This window comes from Achroia grisella, unplaced genomic scaffold, assembly GCF_030625045.1.
Source record: "Achroia grisella isolate CSIRO2021 unplaced genomic scaffold, CSIRO_AGI_Agris_v1 utg900, whole genome shotgun sequence".
Taxonomy (NCBI): Eukaryota; Metazoa; Arthropoda; class Insecta; order Lepidoptera; family Pyralidae; genus Achroia; species Achroia grisella.
This window is the reverse complement of record NW_026713059.1, coordinates 4,571,618-4,585,393: the sequence shown is the minus strand read 5'-3', so window position 1 is coordinate 4,585,393 and position 13,776 is coordinate 4,571,618. Positions and strand designations below refer to the sequence as shown.

The window sequence follows — 13,776 nt, the reverse complement described above, 5'->3', positions numbered from 1 at the left end:
CAATAAATTAAGTTTCGGTGTTTTGGTTACTCGTTTAGTTAACTCACAATCACAACTGTCACAACAAACCCGTTACTATGGAAACCACAATTATTTTTATTTAATGATCTTGGAATCACATATTTTAAGCAGTTTCAAAATGCACTAATTGGGTATAATAGATATCTTGGAAAATATAAAATATTCAAAGGTAACAATACATAATACTTATATCATTATTAACAGTACATAATACTTTAATATATTACATGACATTGATGACACTAAAGTTAAAACGGACATTATCAAATGTTCATTTTAACTTTAGTGTCAAACGATCTAATAATTTTACCGTGATTTCAAATTGGTAATTTGTGAAACAGAATTTCATTCTTGTATATACTTTAACTTTAATACTTTTTAAAATGTATGTTCTTGCGTGAATAAATGATATTACATTTATCATGTAGGATATATTAATACCTTCCAGATGCATGTCTTATATAATTTCTAGGCTTTCTTCTACAAGATGTTAGTGACTAGGCATTTGGGTCGTGTCCTTCGCCTGTCCGAATAAGGCAAGCAAATTATAAAACAACAATATCAGTATAGATTTTTTGTACTAAAACTCATTCTTTTTTTTTAATATTTATTAATATTTTATGGTTCTGGATACAAGACAGACCCGACAAGTTTAGTTCTTTCAAACTATCAATGTCAGCACGTCAGTTAAATTAATATTGACGTACAATTTCTTAAAATATTATTATTTTTGTTCGTAATTAAATTGAGCTTATAAAAAACACTATTGCTCTAATTTATAGGATTATAAACAATATGTTGCGGCTACGATTAGTGAGTAGTTCAATAGAATTTGATGCCTTTGATTTTCTAATCCAACACATTAACACTCATGACATATACTTTAAAAATATTTTCAGGTTTCTACTAGCCTAATAAAAAAACTTGAAGGTATAGCATGTTATAGCGATACTACGAAACCTCTGGATACTACTTACTTAGAAATTCCTGTTTATGATATAGATAAACCCCAAACTTTGGAGAAACGTAAAGCTAGGTATGTAGAATTTGCATACTTTCCATCCAAAGTTTATTTTAGAAATATCTATTTATGCATATATCTATTTCTGCTGTTATTTCAAATATGAAAACGAAAAGTACACTGGATTATGGCATGGTCCTGATAACAATCATACAAGTCATTATAACAGGTAATTTAGATTTGAAGTCACCATCATTTTGTTGAACACACAAAATGATGGTGACGAAAGATCAGTTATATATAAACAACTCAGTTACGAAAAACGTCGAAATGAATTTTTTATTTTTATTATTACTATATGGATTGTGGCCAATAAACAAATAAAGTCTTTTAATTATATCCTTTCTTAATCAATTTAAATACAATGAAGTTTTTGTCTTGAATACAGATACCTATTTTAGATTTTACACTGATTCAGTTTCGGAGACAGTTGAAGTTGAACTGTGAAATTAAAATACTGTAAAATTATATTTAACATTGTATTATTTTTATGTAAATTTCAGTTAAAAAAATTATTATTTATTAAAAATCTAAAATTATTCATAGTACTTTATAATTTCTTACTTACTGTACTTGTTTTGCCTTATCTAGCATATATTGTGTGCATCTATAGAAGCTAGCTAAATTATTTTGCTTCTAAGTATACATAGAGTTAGTTTACAATCCATTTTTGTACCAATTACATGCTTTTAAACAAATGCTTGTACTGTATGGTAATCTGTTTTGGATGCTAATAAATTAATTAAAAGAAATACTCTCTTATTTCAGACTTCACTACCAGTCTCGCAAAAGAGGAATGTTGGAAAATGATCTTCTTTTGAGTACATTCGCTAAAAAATACTTGGATGGATTCAATGAGGAGCAAACCAAGATGTACGACCATCTTATCAATTCACCGACAAATGATTGGGATATATTTCATTGGATTGTTGAAAAGAAACCCACACCTCAAGAATTTGATAATGAAATTATGAATCTATTAAAGAAACACGCTAAAAATGAAGAAAGAGTGACTTTGCGTCAGCCTGAATTACTTTGAAGAGAAATATGCTTATTATTTATTTTACTGATAATATGCAGTCTTTCATATAAATATTGATAGATAAATTATTAGAAAATGGTATATTGTAAATTTCATTTATGTTTATATTATTAAAGTCTTTAATTTTGTATTACAAAATTTAATCATTTTTAATATCGTTCAAGTACTTCATTTGCAAAAATTTATAATTAAATTTGAATGGGGTTGTCAACATAGCATATTAACTAACAACAAATGTTTTGAAACATATTGTAATATGTGAATATATAGGGGATATTTATATATATATATATGTATGTTAATTTACATCTGTTGGCCATGTTCAATTAAATTGCAACACTGTAATGCTTACTTTGCGATATTTTCTTCTGAGATTATAGTGTGGATCCTCCAAAAAGATTTTATTAAGGTTTCTTCAGAGTCACCAACTGCATGTGACACTCCCTGGTTTTTCAGGCATCAATAGGTTATGGTAACCATATAACTGTTGAATAAGCTGTATGCTAGTTTACTACTATTGTGGTATTAAAAAAATCTGGTGCCCATAAGAACGAAAATATAATTTTATTTTGCTTTTTTTTTGTGTATATTGTAATATTTTTGGGTTGGCTTCATTAAAAGAAGAAAGAAAGAAAGAAAGAAAATTGTTTAATTGGTACCAAAATTAAATTCATATATTATATTATAAATTAGACAATTACATTCATTGACATCAATAGAAGTGTTATTGGTGCAGAATTAATTATTGCGTTATTCTAGCGCCTGAGTGAGATTGTCTGCAAGAGTGTTTAATGCCTCCAATACGTTAAAGGTGGTTTTGTCATCTCAGGAGATATATTATGTGAACCTACATTATGCCTAAGTTTTCAGTACCCTTTTTAAGTATTATTCTTGTGTTACGTATTAGTTAATTTGAAAACGGCAACGACATTGCGCGCAATGCTGACTTAGGGTAGAAATAGGTAAGACTCTATTAGTACCTACTTGTCTATACGTACAAATAATTAAATTGAAGTTTTTGTTTGGAATTTCAAATTAACAGCTTTTCACTAAATGCCTACGAAAATATTTAAGTCAATAAAAAATCTGTCTGTTCTTACTAATCTCTGTATGGCTGGAACTATTTTGATGAGATTTTCACCCGCAGATAGCTAATGTTATAAGAAATAACTGAAGCCACTTTTATTTTAGACATTTTAACAAAAATAACTTAAATTCCACGCAGACGAAATCGCGCGTAACATTTAGTAAGTTGTAAAAGTACAAACAGTCCCAGTACTATTTCATTTCTTACAATCTACTGGATAACAAACTGTAAAAACAACCTGTATGAGAACAACTGTTAGAATTATAATGGCTCTATTTATTAGTTATTTTGTAAGTATCTACCCGTCACCGTTACGTATTATCGTTTTCAAAAGAAAAACTAAGATGCCTAAAATAAACATGCTGGTTTTTGGGGAACCTACTCTTTTATCAGTCCAAATAACTAACCCATTATTATGCAGAATAAATCGTAATGTAAATTGTTCCCCATACCAGTGTGCGTAAATAAGCATTGAAACGCTTCTGGTATTACCATATTTATTTAAATGTGTATGAACAGTGGATGCTCAGCGACCTAATACAGACATTTCAGTCGACCTTACGGTGACACCACGAGTGACGAGGAACGACGCAGCAGAGCTCGCTGCCACTCGGTTGCGTCCAACACTCGTAGAACTGTACATCTACGTCGTATCTACGCACATCATTCCGCCCAATAAATAATTATCTATAAAAATATTTTGATCGATTTAATCAATATTTTATTTTGATTTGAATTAGATGTGCTACGTCATTCCCAATTAACACAGCAGCAGGGTCAGTCCGGCAATATCTTATCATATGTCGTTATATGTTTGTGCTTCAGATTCAGTGAAGCCAGTTGACGCTCTGCGACTTGTGAATGAAGTATCTACAATTGGAATAGTGGTCGATATTTTTTTATTATCGGATCTCATTATATATACCTACCTACAATTACATAGAAGAGACTTAAAAATTTGTAAAGTTAAATTTAAATATTTTTCGTAATTTCCGAAGTGAAATATAAGAAAGTGACATAAAAATGCCGATGTATCGTGGCCAGGTAAGTCTTAGTGGAATAATAATACAATAGTAAATATTAATTTTAAAAAAATGTCAAAGATTTTTAAAAGTAATCTTCGCCTTGAATTATTTTCTGTTTTTGCACTAAAATTCTAGAGCGATTTGCCTTGAATTTATTTACAACTATATGTACTTACCTATATAAATATTAAAAACAGGTATTATTATAGGATTATAGGTAATATACTAGTGACTCAATTGCTACCATTGTACCTGTATATAGGTAATGTTCCATGCGGTTCCCTTGGAAACCATCATAGTCACTTTCTGGTGAATTTACCATGATGGGCTAACTGATCCTTATTCATCATCTTCCACTGAGCAGGCATACCAATGTAGGTATATCAATTTGTTGACACTGTGTATACCACAATTCAGAACAGAAATCCTGTTCTGTGGTTTATACACGGTTTCTTATCTTGCTATAAAAGTAGTACATATACATATATCTTCCTAATACCTACCTTTTTAATAAAAATAAATTTATATCACATATCTATCACTGGTATAATCATTTTAGGTATATGCAATACTTGATACTACCTACGGTGTTAGTTACCAAATCTAACTTTGCAGCCAGGTAATAGAAAAATTCAATTGGTATGAGATATATATATTTAGGTATATTATAAAATAAACACGAATAAAATAATAATAAACACGAAATAAAAAGAAAAGATGGATGGATTGTATGAAAGATGATATGAATAAAAGAAGAGTATGTTTAGATATGACGACTGATAGAGAGCAGTGGAAGAGAATGACATACTGCGCCGACCCCAAATAATGGAATAAAGGCAAGGCAATGATGATGATGATGATGATGATAAAATAAACACCATATATTCATCATCTCATTCAATTTTAACTTTGGCCTTTTTCCACTTTTGTGAGCACACAAATTTACTCAATAAAAAAATGCCACAAAGCATAGTTTTTTACTTAATAAGTTTTTACCTGTTTTAATACTTATCTACATATGTGACTGTTTATCCCACATGCTAGGACGCTAGGAAGTTAAAATTTTGCTTATTATTTCTTTGGATACATATATCTAATAAAATGATTACTAAGCATTGTCTTCAAATGGAAAATATATGAAAAAAAAACTATTATTGGGAGCATTCATTAACTTAATATGACCCAAAATAATCGATTCTAAAGTTTCTGTCTGTGCGTTTGTAAGCTTTAATCCCAGAAACGGCTTAACTAGGTGCGGTATTGACTAAAATATTATAGTGAGTTTCAATTAAGTCCAGTGTTTGTTTTATTTAAATTTTATTTAATTTTTTTATACGGAATACCACTGCACTCGGGTACGTATGGGGTCGTGGTGTCAGCTAGTCTTAAAAGACATACATTAAGTATCTGTAATTATAATACCTTAAAAAGTAAGAATTATTAATATGATATTAACTACCAGTCAATTAAAGTACCAGATTAATTCTTAATAATAATTATAATTAAGATAACGAAATCATTTGCATTTGTATTTGTAAAAATCCAGAAATTTCTTAACGACAGTTTTCATAAAACAGGAAAAATACATCATACGTGAAATTTGTGCCACATTTTTCTTCTATTAATGCAGTCGTATGTGAGTCGTACGTGTAGTATAGAGCTGAATAAAATTCCTCTTTGGTTGATTTTTACTCGACTGACACCTTGAGTAATAAATAATACTGTATAATATTCAATATTTATTTCCTCTATCGATAAATTTATTTCCGTATAATTTATGTATGATTTTTATTCGGTTTGTTTTGTTTTTTTTTGGAATTAACATGTCTGAAATCTAAAATATGTTTTAACTATGATCACCTTATAATACACAAATCTCTATATACATAGGTAGGTACTTACATAATTATAGTTAAAGGCGACTCCATACAATACATAGTGTACAGAGGTCAGCTGTATTTAATGTTTCGCTCGTCGGATCCTGATAAAATAAGTTTTTAATTTGGCCTAATAGTTTTATTTATGTGTCTCCATTCTTGCCATCTCAGTTTAAAAATGTATGTAATGTATATCTTACTGTCAATAATTATCGGACTTCTAATTTTCTTAATTTTAGATAAGTAGACACATATTCTAATAGGTTTTATAATAATTTACATACTGACTATATGATGCACAAAACATCGTCTTTTTTTCATCAAAATTATAATTAGAGTAGTGTGCATAAAACAAATATAATCGGATTGAACTTCCTGATACGTTTTAAAGTGAGGTCACGGTTCACCTCAATTCTTCTCACTCGTAACATGGACAATCACAAATTAATATAACACGAAATAACTTCATAATGTATTTACAGATGTTCGTTAAATGGGTGTTCGAGAATCAGCACAAATTTCAAACAGTTCGTAGGTGTAGCTCCTCGCTACGTTACAAGGAGGTGGAAGAAAGTGCAACGCAAACACCACCTGAGCACGTGGCGTCCCCTGTGAACACAGCTACACCTTCCGTCAACCCACGTCCACAAATCACCCCAGAAATTTCTTTCAAGGTAACGCAAATAAACATTAATCCAAACATGTGAATGCGTTAAATGTTTATCTTCGTTGACTGATAGCTTCCAACATGTTTATTAGCTTTAAGTAGGTGGTAGGTACCCATAATTTTATATTATTATTACATCGTATTATGTGATCGACAATTTCACACGTTTATGTATATATATTATTATTCAGTAGTAACAATGATAAATATTTTTTATATATTGTTTTGAATTTTTGTTCACGCACTAGATAAAATGGACTATATATAAATGGCACCGGAGTAGTGATTTCATAATAACATTTCTGTTGCTGATAGGCATGCAAGTAGATTTATTGTAAGATGAAACGACAATAATCGAAAAATGGACCCTTACCGACAGTAATATTATTAATTATAACAAAATAAGCGTGCTTTCGATACAGGTCGTATTGAAAGTACTTTGTACCCACTGATTACAAAAAGCTCATTGAAATCCGTTTTACTACGAATAATAATAAACTTTTTTCGTTAGTAAGTTTGACTACATTAATATTGACTACCTAACCTGTCGTAATAATAATTGTATTTGCAAACAATTTAGAACTCATAGATTTATTTTAACAAACAAATGAGTTAAGTTGTTGTTTACAACCTAACTGCGTTTCGATCTCTGCGTCAGTTGCCACGCGTTTGATTTATTTGTATAGAACATGCTGATAAACACGTGATTAACGTCATACATAGACTTGAGATGTGAACAATTAGTTGTTACGATTGTTACAGTATGACGATCTGCAAGTTACGCTGGCCGCGCCCTATCAGCTTCAGCCCAAGCCTGAAGTGACCGACCTTGGCTTTGGACGATACTTCACCGACCACATGCTCAGAATACACTATCACAAAGATCTTGGTGGTTGGCAGAAACCAGAAATAACACCATTCGAAAATTTGAGCATTCATCCCGCTGCTAAAGCTCTACACTACGCCGTTCAAGTATGTTGAAATATCGTATTGTGACTGAGTATAGGGAACAATTATTTTTATGGACAAATAATTATTTAATAAGTTTAAGTTTATATCTGTGGTTTCCATAATCTTATTTAAATATAAATATAGACACTAACATTAACTTATTGATCTTAATACAGTGAGCTCACGTAGTCTTGTTATCAATATACTATAAACAAATTTATATCTTGGATTACAATATGAATGGCATAACACATTTCTATTCCTAGAGTTCTGGATCCAAAGGGCAAATCAGAGCCCAGCGTAGTTTTCTTTTACCGTAATTATTTACTGAAAGTTAATTTTACTGTTTAGGTAGCGACTTATCAACTAATTAAATTAAGGTATTTTTTAATGAAACTATATTGGTAATCTTTTTTTTATTAATGTACGTTTTAATTGCAGTTGTTCGAAGGATTAAAAGCATATAGAGGAGTAGACGACAAGATTCGATTGTTTCGACCAGACTTGAATATGGAAAGAATGAATTTGGCAGCACAAAGGTCCGGTCTCCCGATGTTCGACGGCGACGAGTTAGTGAAATGCATGTCGCGGCTAATCCAAATAGACCAGGAGTGGGTACCGCACTCTGAAACCTCTACACTTTATATACGACCGACATTAATAGGCACAGAGGTAAGATTATAATAATATTTACATTCGATAACCCTTTTTGTTCGCATGAGCATACTTTTTTCTCTGTAATGTGAATAATAACAGTGACGAATAAATTTTTTTGTAAGGAATGATAAGTAGTAGCAAATACTTATTATCTTCAAATTCTCAGATATCACATCATGGGTGGTGACTGTATTATAATTAGGTCTGTTGATATACTTCGACACGGTGCATAAAACATATATATATTATATGTTTTCGTGTTAATGTAGTAAACAACTTTGGTTTTATTCCTTAGGTCCTTCAATGCTCTACAGAGGTTGAGTGTAATCTCATCACTAGTCTCTAGATTAGGTATCTAGTTCGATATAAAACTTTCAAGATTAAATTTTAAATTTTACAGTTAAATGGGTGAGACAGAGGTACCAGGATGAAATGAGTGACGCAAATCTTTGTATAAAATTTATCACGGTTAAACTACATGTATTTGAAAAGAGCATTTTTTTCTTGTACAGCCAACATTTGGAATAATGGCTCCAGATTCGGCTATGCTTTTCATCATTTTGAGCCCTGTAAGCACGTATTACAAAACCAGCGGTGACGGTGCAGTATCAATTTTCGCCGATCCAAATGTTGTTCGGGCTTTCCCCGGTGGAGTGGGAAACAGAAAAGTTGGCTCCAACTATGGACCTACCATAGGTGAGCGAGCAATCTATAACATTTAAATTACCTATAATAATATTATAAGCAACCTTCGTATCTGTTATACATAAGCAACGAATTTTATGAGTTGGCGTCATCGTCAAAGGTTTAATTGATGGGTCATATCGAAATTGTTGTGGAGTTCCAGAGCGTTGCAACAACGATTTATTACAGCACGAATTAAATGTTTCCGTAGAAAACATATTACCTAATCATAATAGGAAGCAGGCAATGAATTTCAGCGAGTGAATCAAATAATGTATCAAGAGGGAAAGAATTATCTCTTTGTCTCTTGACATATTATACACCCTATCTCCACAATATGCATATTAAATAATAATCAAATACAGTTATTTATTATTATTATTTGTAATCAATCATAACCAAATAACTGTATTATCATTTATCTATTTCTTCTCTAAATATGTTTACTCAGTATGCCAGTGACGTAGGAGATGAGTTAATAATAATAATACTAATAATGTTATATACCATAGGCATACAATACTGCAATTACAATATATCATAATCGCAGAATAAGTTGTTCTAGTATTTACTTACTTAGTTAAGTGTTTAAATACTAGAACTACTACTTAGTTAACTAAGGGTTTATCTTTTAAGTTTCTAAAATTTTCTTACGTATTTTTATTGGCCATGGTATCTGTTTTATTACCATGAATTTATAATTAGAATATTTAGAATGGACGGGTAAATTTACTCTACTTTCTTCGGCAACGTGGTAAAAATGGTATTGTATATATTTGCAGAGGCAACGGCTCGTGCAGCAAAATTGGGCCATCACCAAGTACTGTGGTTATTCGGACCCGAGCACGAGCTTACTGAAGTCGGCGCTATGAACATATTTTGTGTCTACGTTAATGAACATGGAGGTAAACATTTTAAAATTATTTTAATTTACTTATCCAAATATTCTACTCATATTTTCGACACGCCGCTTGAGACAACCGATTTTCTTCTCAACATAAGCGTCGTATCTTATAATGCGGTATAACAATTATTCAATATGTATTATCAATATCATGTTAAAGCAAGCATATTTTTAATGCCTATTGATAGCTACATGCCATTGTTTATTATCCCTACATTTACCACTATTAAGTACCTACATAGTCTTATAAAATAATATTATAAACGAGAAAGTTTGTGAGTATACACGAATGTTTGATACTCTTTCATGCAATAACTACTGAACGGATTTTAAAGAACATTTACAGTAATATAGCTTATACATCAGAATAAAACAAGCTATAAATTTCATGCGGGTGAAACCGCGGGCACAACTAGTATTTAATCTTCAAGCAATATTTAAAAAAATAGAATAACCAAATCTGTGTTAATTTAGAAGACTATCTCTTTAAAGACTACTCACATTTACCTTAAGAAGAAATAAGAATCAATCTCAGAAAATATAGATATTTGACTTACTGCTATAAATATCGATAACTTGATGCAAGAAGTTACGTTTATTAAAACATTGATATTACTATCGTGACTACACATTTTATAAAATGTTAATTGGTTTGCGTTGGAATCATACGGTTTATAACATGATATCCATGTAGCGGCCGATATTGTTATAACACGTTATCTGGCGCGACGTTGTCTTTTGACCCTGTGACCGGTAAATTCTCGATTATATCTGAAGCAACAATTAGGGTCAGTAACATCACAGCTTTTTAATCATAGTCATGTTATATATTAGGTATGTAGTTAAATGGAATTTAAAAAAAACATGTATGTGTAACATTTCAGATAAACAACTGAGTACACCGCCATTAAACGGGCTCATTTTACCGGGTGTGACGCGTCGATCGATTCTCGAGCTCGCAAGCCAGTGGGAGGATCTCACTGTCAAAGAAGAAGTGCTGACCATGAATCGTATTATAGAACTTAATAATAGTGGACGGGTAAGTTTACATTAAATAAATATTTAGGATCTTATATTAAAACTGCGAAATGTAATGAACAGAATGAGTAGACATTATGCCGTAGTCGACAACAATTCGGTAGTGACAAATAGTGTTCATGATATAACTACATTCCGATACTAAATACAACATACAATACAAATAAATTAGTGCTTTCCATTTACAGAGATAATTCACACAGATACTTTACCTGCGTTCTCAAACTAGGATACTCAAACAACTAGATTCGATCAAGTTTATTAAATAGAGTCTATAATTAGGAAAGATGATTCCTACCTGGGATCTCAGAATAATTGCAAAGCAAATCCTTTTCATCGCGCCCCGAAACTAGTGAATTTTACCGTCAATCAAAACAAAAATGAAGACATTTCATACAAATACCCCATTAAAAATGCATAATTTCTTTTTTACTAAATTTTCTGTTTTCGAAGCTTGTATATTATCTCAGAGTAATCTGTGCTATTGCATACTCTCCCAGCGACAGCTAGTTTTTGAGATCTGTTTTAAAATAAGCAGAGTTGCTACCTATTGCCAGTATAAAAAAGCGTTTGACCACATATAATTAGGTAATAATAAGCAAACACGCTTTATCAAACATCTATTATGTATAGTTTAAACATTTGGGACTGTCAATATGATTGTAGAAAAGTACCTATCAACAAGTAAAATGTTTACAAACATTGTACACGCACCAATAAGATGTTACTTAGTCGAAAGTACATCTATAGCGATATATATATATACTTACTTAAGAATCAGTCGAGATAAGCTATATTTTATATTATTATTCATAATTCACAAATTTTTATTTCTCGATATTCACTATTATATCGAAATAAAAAAAATGGAAACAAAGAAGTTAACATTGTGCGCAGAGTATGCAATAAGAAATATTTTTTTTATTTTAAAGTGAAACAATTAGCATAATGATAGACCGCAAACTATTTGTGATTAAGATTACGCCCTTGCGATTCATAGGCATTTGATATTAATTCTCCAAAAGACGTAGGTAATAATAATATAATATATATAATAATATAATATATATATGTTAAAATCTTAGTCATTATAAATGCAATTATACTGCGGTACATCTTAGGGGGAAGTAGGTTTTGTTGCGTAATCATGTTTTGAATCTAAATCGTCTTTACAACAGATAAGAGACAATAGACGTATTTGTTAGGAAAGTAATTCTATTGTGTGTATTGCTAACAATGAAAGTACTAAACAAATATCGATATATCCTCACACATATCGTCACGATGGTTATCCTAGATGTGGAGGTCAGAGTCAAATGAGGTAATGAACACCTGACATGCCTGCATTTTGTTGGAATTAAGCCCAACATGGCAGAGGTCAAGTCTACCGGCACCGGGTTAAATTTCGGATTTAATATCAGTGTTTCCTTAACCGAAGTGCCATATATAAATTGACAGACAAAGTTTTTATTTAATTTAAATATTTTCAGGATAAGCGTACGATATGATCACTATTATTTATTTATATAGAATGGACAAAATGTACATTTCATAATTATTTTCCTCATGTATTTCATAAATATTTTTTATCCCCTTTATATTTATTGAATTAATCTTATTTTCAGTTGCTGGAGATGTTCGGGGCAGGTACAGCCGTAGTGATTAGTCCAATTAGCAGAGTTGGATATCTAGACCATGACATCCGGATCCCAACTATGAAACAATCTCAACCAGTGTTCCAGCGAGTGAAAGACACATTGCTAGCGATACAGTATGGCCACATTGAGCACCCATATGCGACAGTCATCTCATAGTGCTCGCTCCTTATTTAAGAAAAATACACTGCGAACGCTTTTTTCCATAAGTGACATAAGTGATTCTGTGTGCTGTGAACAATAATGTCACCCCACGAACGGATTACAAGAATTTCTGTGGCTAAAACGTTGTGTATGAACAGTAAGTTATATGAACTGATAACATTTGATGATATAAGGTTACATATAATGATGGAGCAAATAATTGTATGTATATACAATTAATTTTATATATGGAGCACTTAATTTTAAAATTTTATATTGTTATCATGTTAACATTATTATTTATTTTGATATCGCTATGTAAATGTTTAATTTATGAATTATCTATTGTCGTAACCAAATGTTTGTACTTTGATGCATAAGCTTAATTATTTAAAACCACGGTACAACCAAAATTATTTGGCATATCAAATTAAATAATTCTGCGTATACATAATTATGTATATAGGTACGAGTAGTTTAAAATTATTGTGGATGAAACGACGCTTGCAATTGTTATGTTGTTGCATTGTTTCATTTATTATAGGTAGGTATAACAGGTTGTGTCGTATCTATCATAGTTTAACATTCATCTTAAATATTTTTTAGTTATTGTCTGTGATTGTAATCATATTTTTAGCATAAGGAAATAAAATAAATCCGTTCTACTCGAACATATTCCTAAAATTTGAAGACAGTGTATGATGACATACGTATGTATCTTGTCATGTTTTATCTCAGCGCTTACGGATATTGATACTTGGTGTATCTATTTGATAACTTATGGACAAAGTATAATTATATAATAAAATAGGTGGTTTTTGAATTAATAAATATATAAATAAATATGCATATATCAAAAGCAAAAATAAATAAAATCAGCTTTGCACAATGCTGTACATTGGTTCTGCCGTCATAGAACTTGTATGTGTATGTACTCATGTTATTTTACTGCTACAAGAAGATTTTCAATGTCATTGTAATTTAATGATTTTAGCCATTCGAG

At 30.9% G+C, this 13,776-nt stretch overlaps 3 protein-coding genes across 3 annotated transcripts in view; 2 read left to right on the top strand and 1 right to left on the bottom strand.

Annotated features, from left to right (window-relative positions):
- The window catches only part of LOC131853358 (cytoplasmic dynein 2 heavy chain 1), a 78,980-nt gene extending 78,505 nt beyond the window's left edge, over positions 1–475 (bottom strand). The window contains 1 exon segment of the mRNA XM_059204226.1: positions 463–475. Coding sequence (XP_059060209.1) covers positions 463–475 — 13 coding nt within the window.
- Positions 476–709: 234 nt separating this feature from the next.
- On the top strand, positions 710–2,224 carry LOC131853336 (succinate dehydrogenase assembly factor 2-A, mitochondrial-like). Its single transcript, XM_059204202.1, has 3 exons — positions 710–834; positions 921–1,057; positions 1,811–2,224. The coding sequence occupies exons 1-3, from the start codon at positions 817–819 to the stop codon at positions 2,079–2,081; spliced, it is 426 nt and encodes a 141-aa protein (XP_059060185.1). The 5' UTR covers positions 710–816; the 3' UTR covers positions 2,082–2,224.
- A 1,570-nt stretch (positions 2,225–3,794) lies between these two features.
- On the top strand, positions 3,795–13,196 carry LOC131853249 (branched-chain-amino-acid aminotransferase, cytosolic). Its single transcript, XM_059204091.1, has 8 exons — positions 3,795–4,215; positions 6,556–6,747; positions 7,503–7,712; positions 8,133–8,363; positions 8,861–9,044; positions 9,815–9,937; positions 10,821–10,975; positions 12,600–13,196. Exons 1-8 carry the CDS (start codon positions 4,195–4,197, stop codon positions 12,786–12,788), a joined length of 1,305 nt encoding a protein of 434 aa, XP_059060074.1. The 5' UTR covers positions 3,795–4,194; the 3' UTR covers positions 12,789–13,196.
- The last annotated feature ends 580 nt before the right edge of the window (positions 13,197–13,776 follow it).

Coding starts and splice junctions, on each gene's coding strand:
- LOC131853336 (XM_059204202.1), top strand. Junction 1,058..1,810: donor TTGGAGAAACGTAAAGCTAG/GTATGTAGAATT, acceptor CTCTTATTTCAG/ACTTCACTACCAGTCTCGCA.
- LOC131853249 (XM_059204091.1), top strand. CDS start 4,195: ATGCCGATGTATCGTGGCCAG. Junction 9,045..9,814: donor CAACTATGGACCTACCATAG/GTGAGCGAGCAA, acceptor ATATATTTGCAG/AGGCAACGGCTCGTGCAGCA. Junction 10,976..12,599: donor AACTTAATAATAGTGGACGG/GTAAGTTTACAT, acceptor TCTTATTTTCAG/TTGCTGGAGATGTTCGGGGC.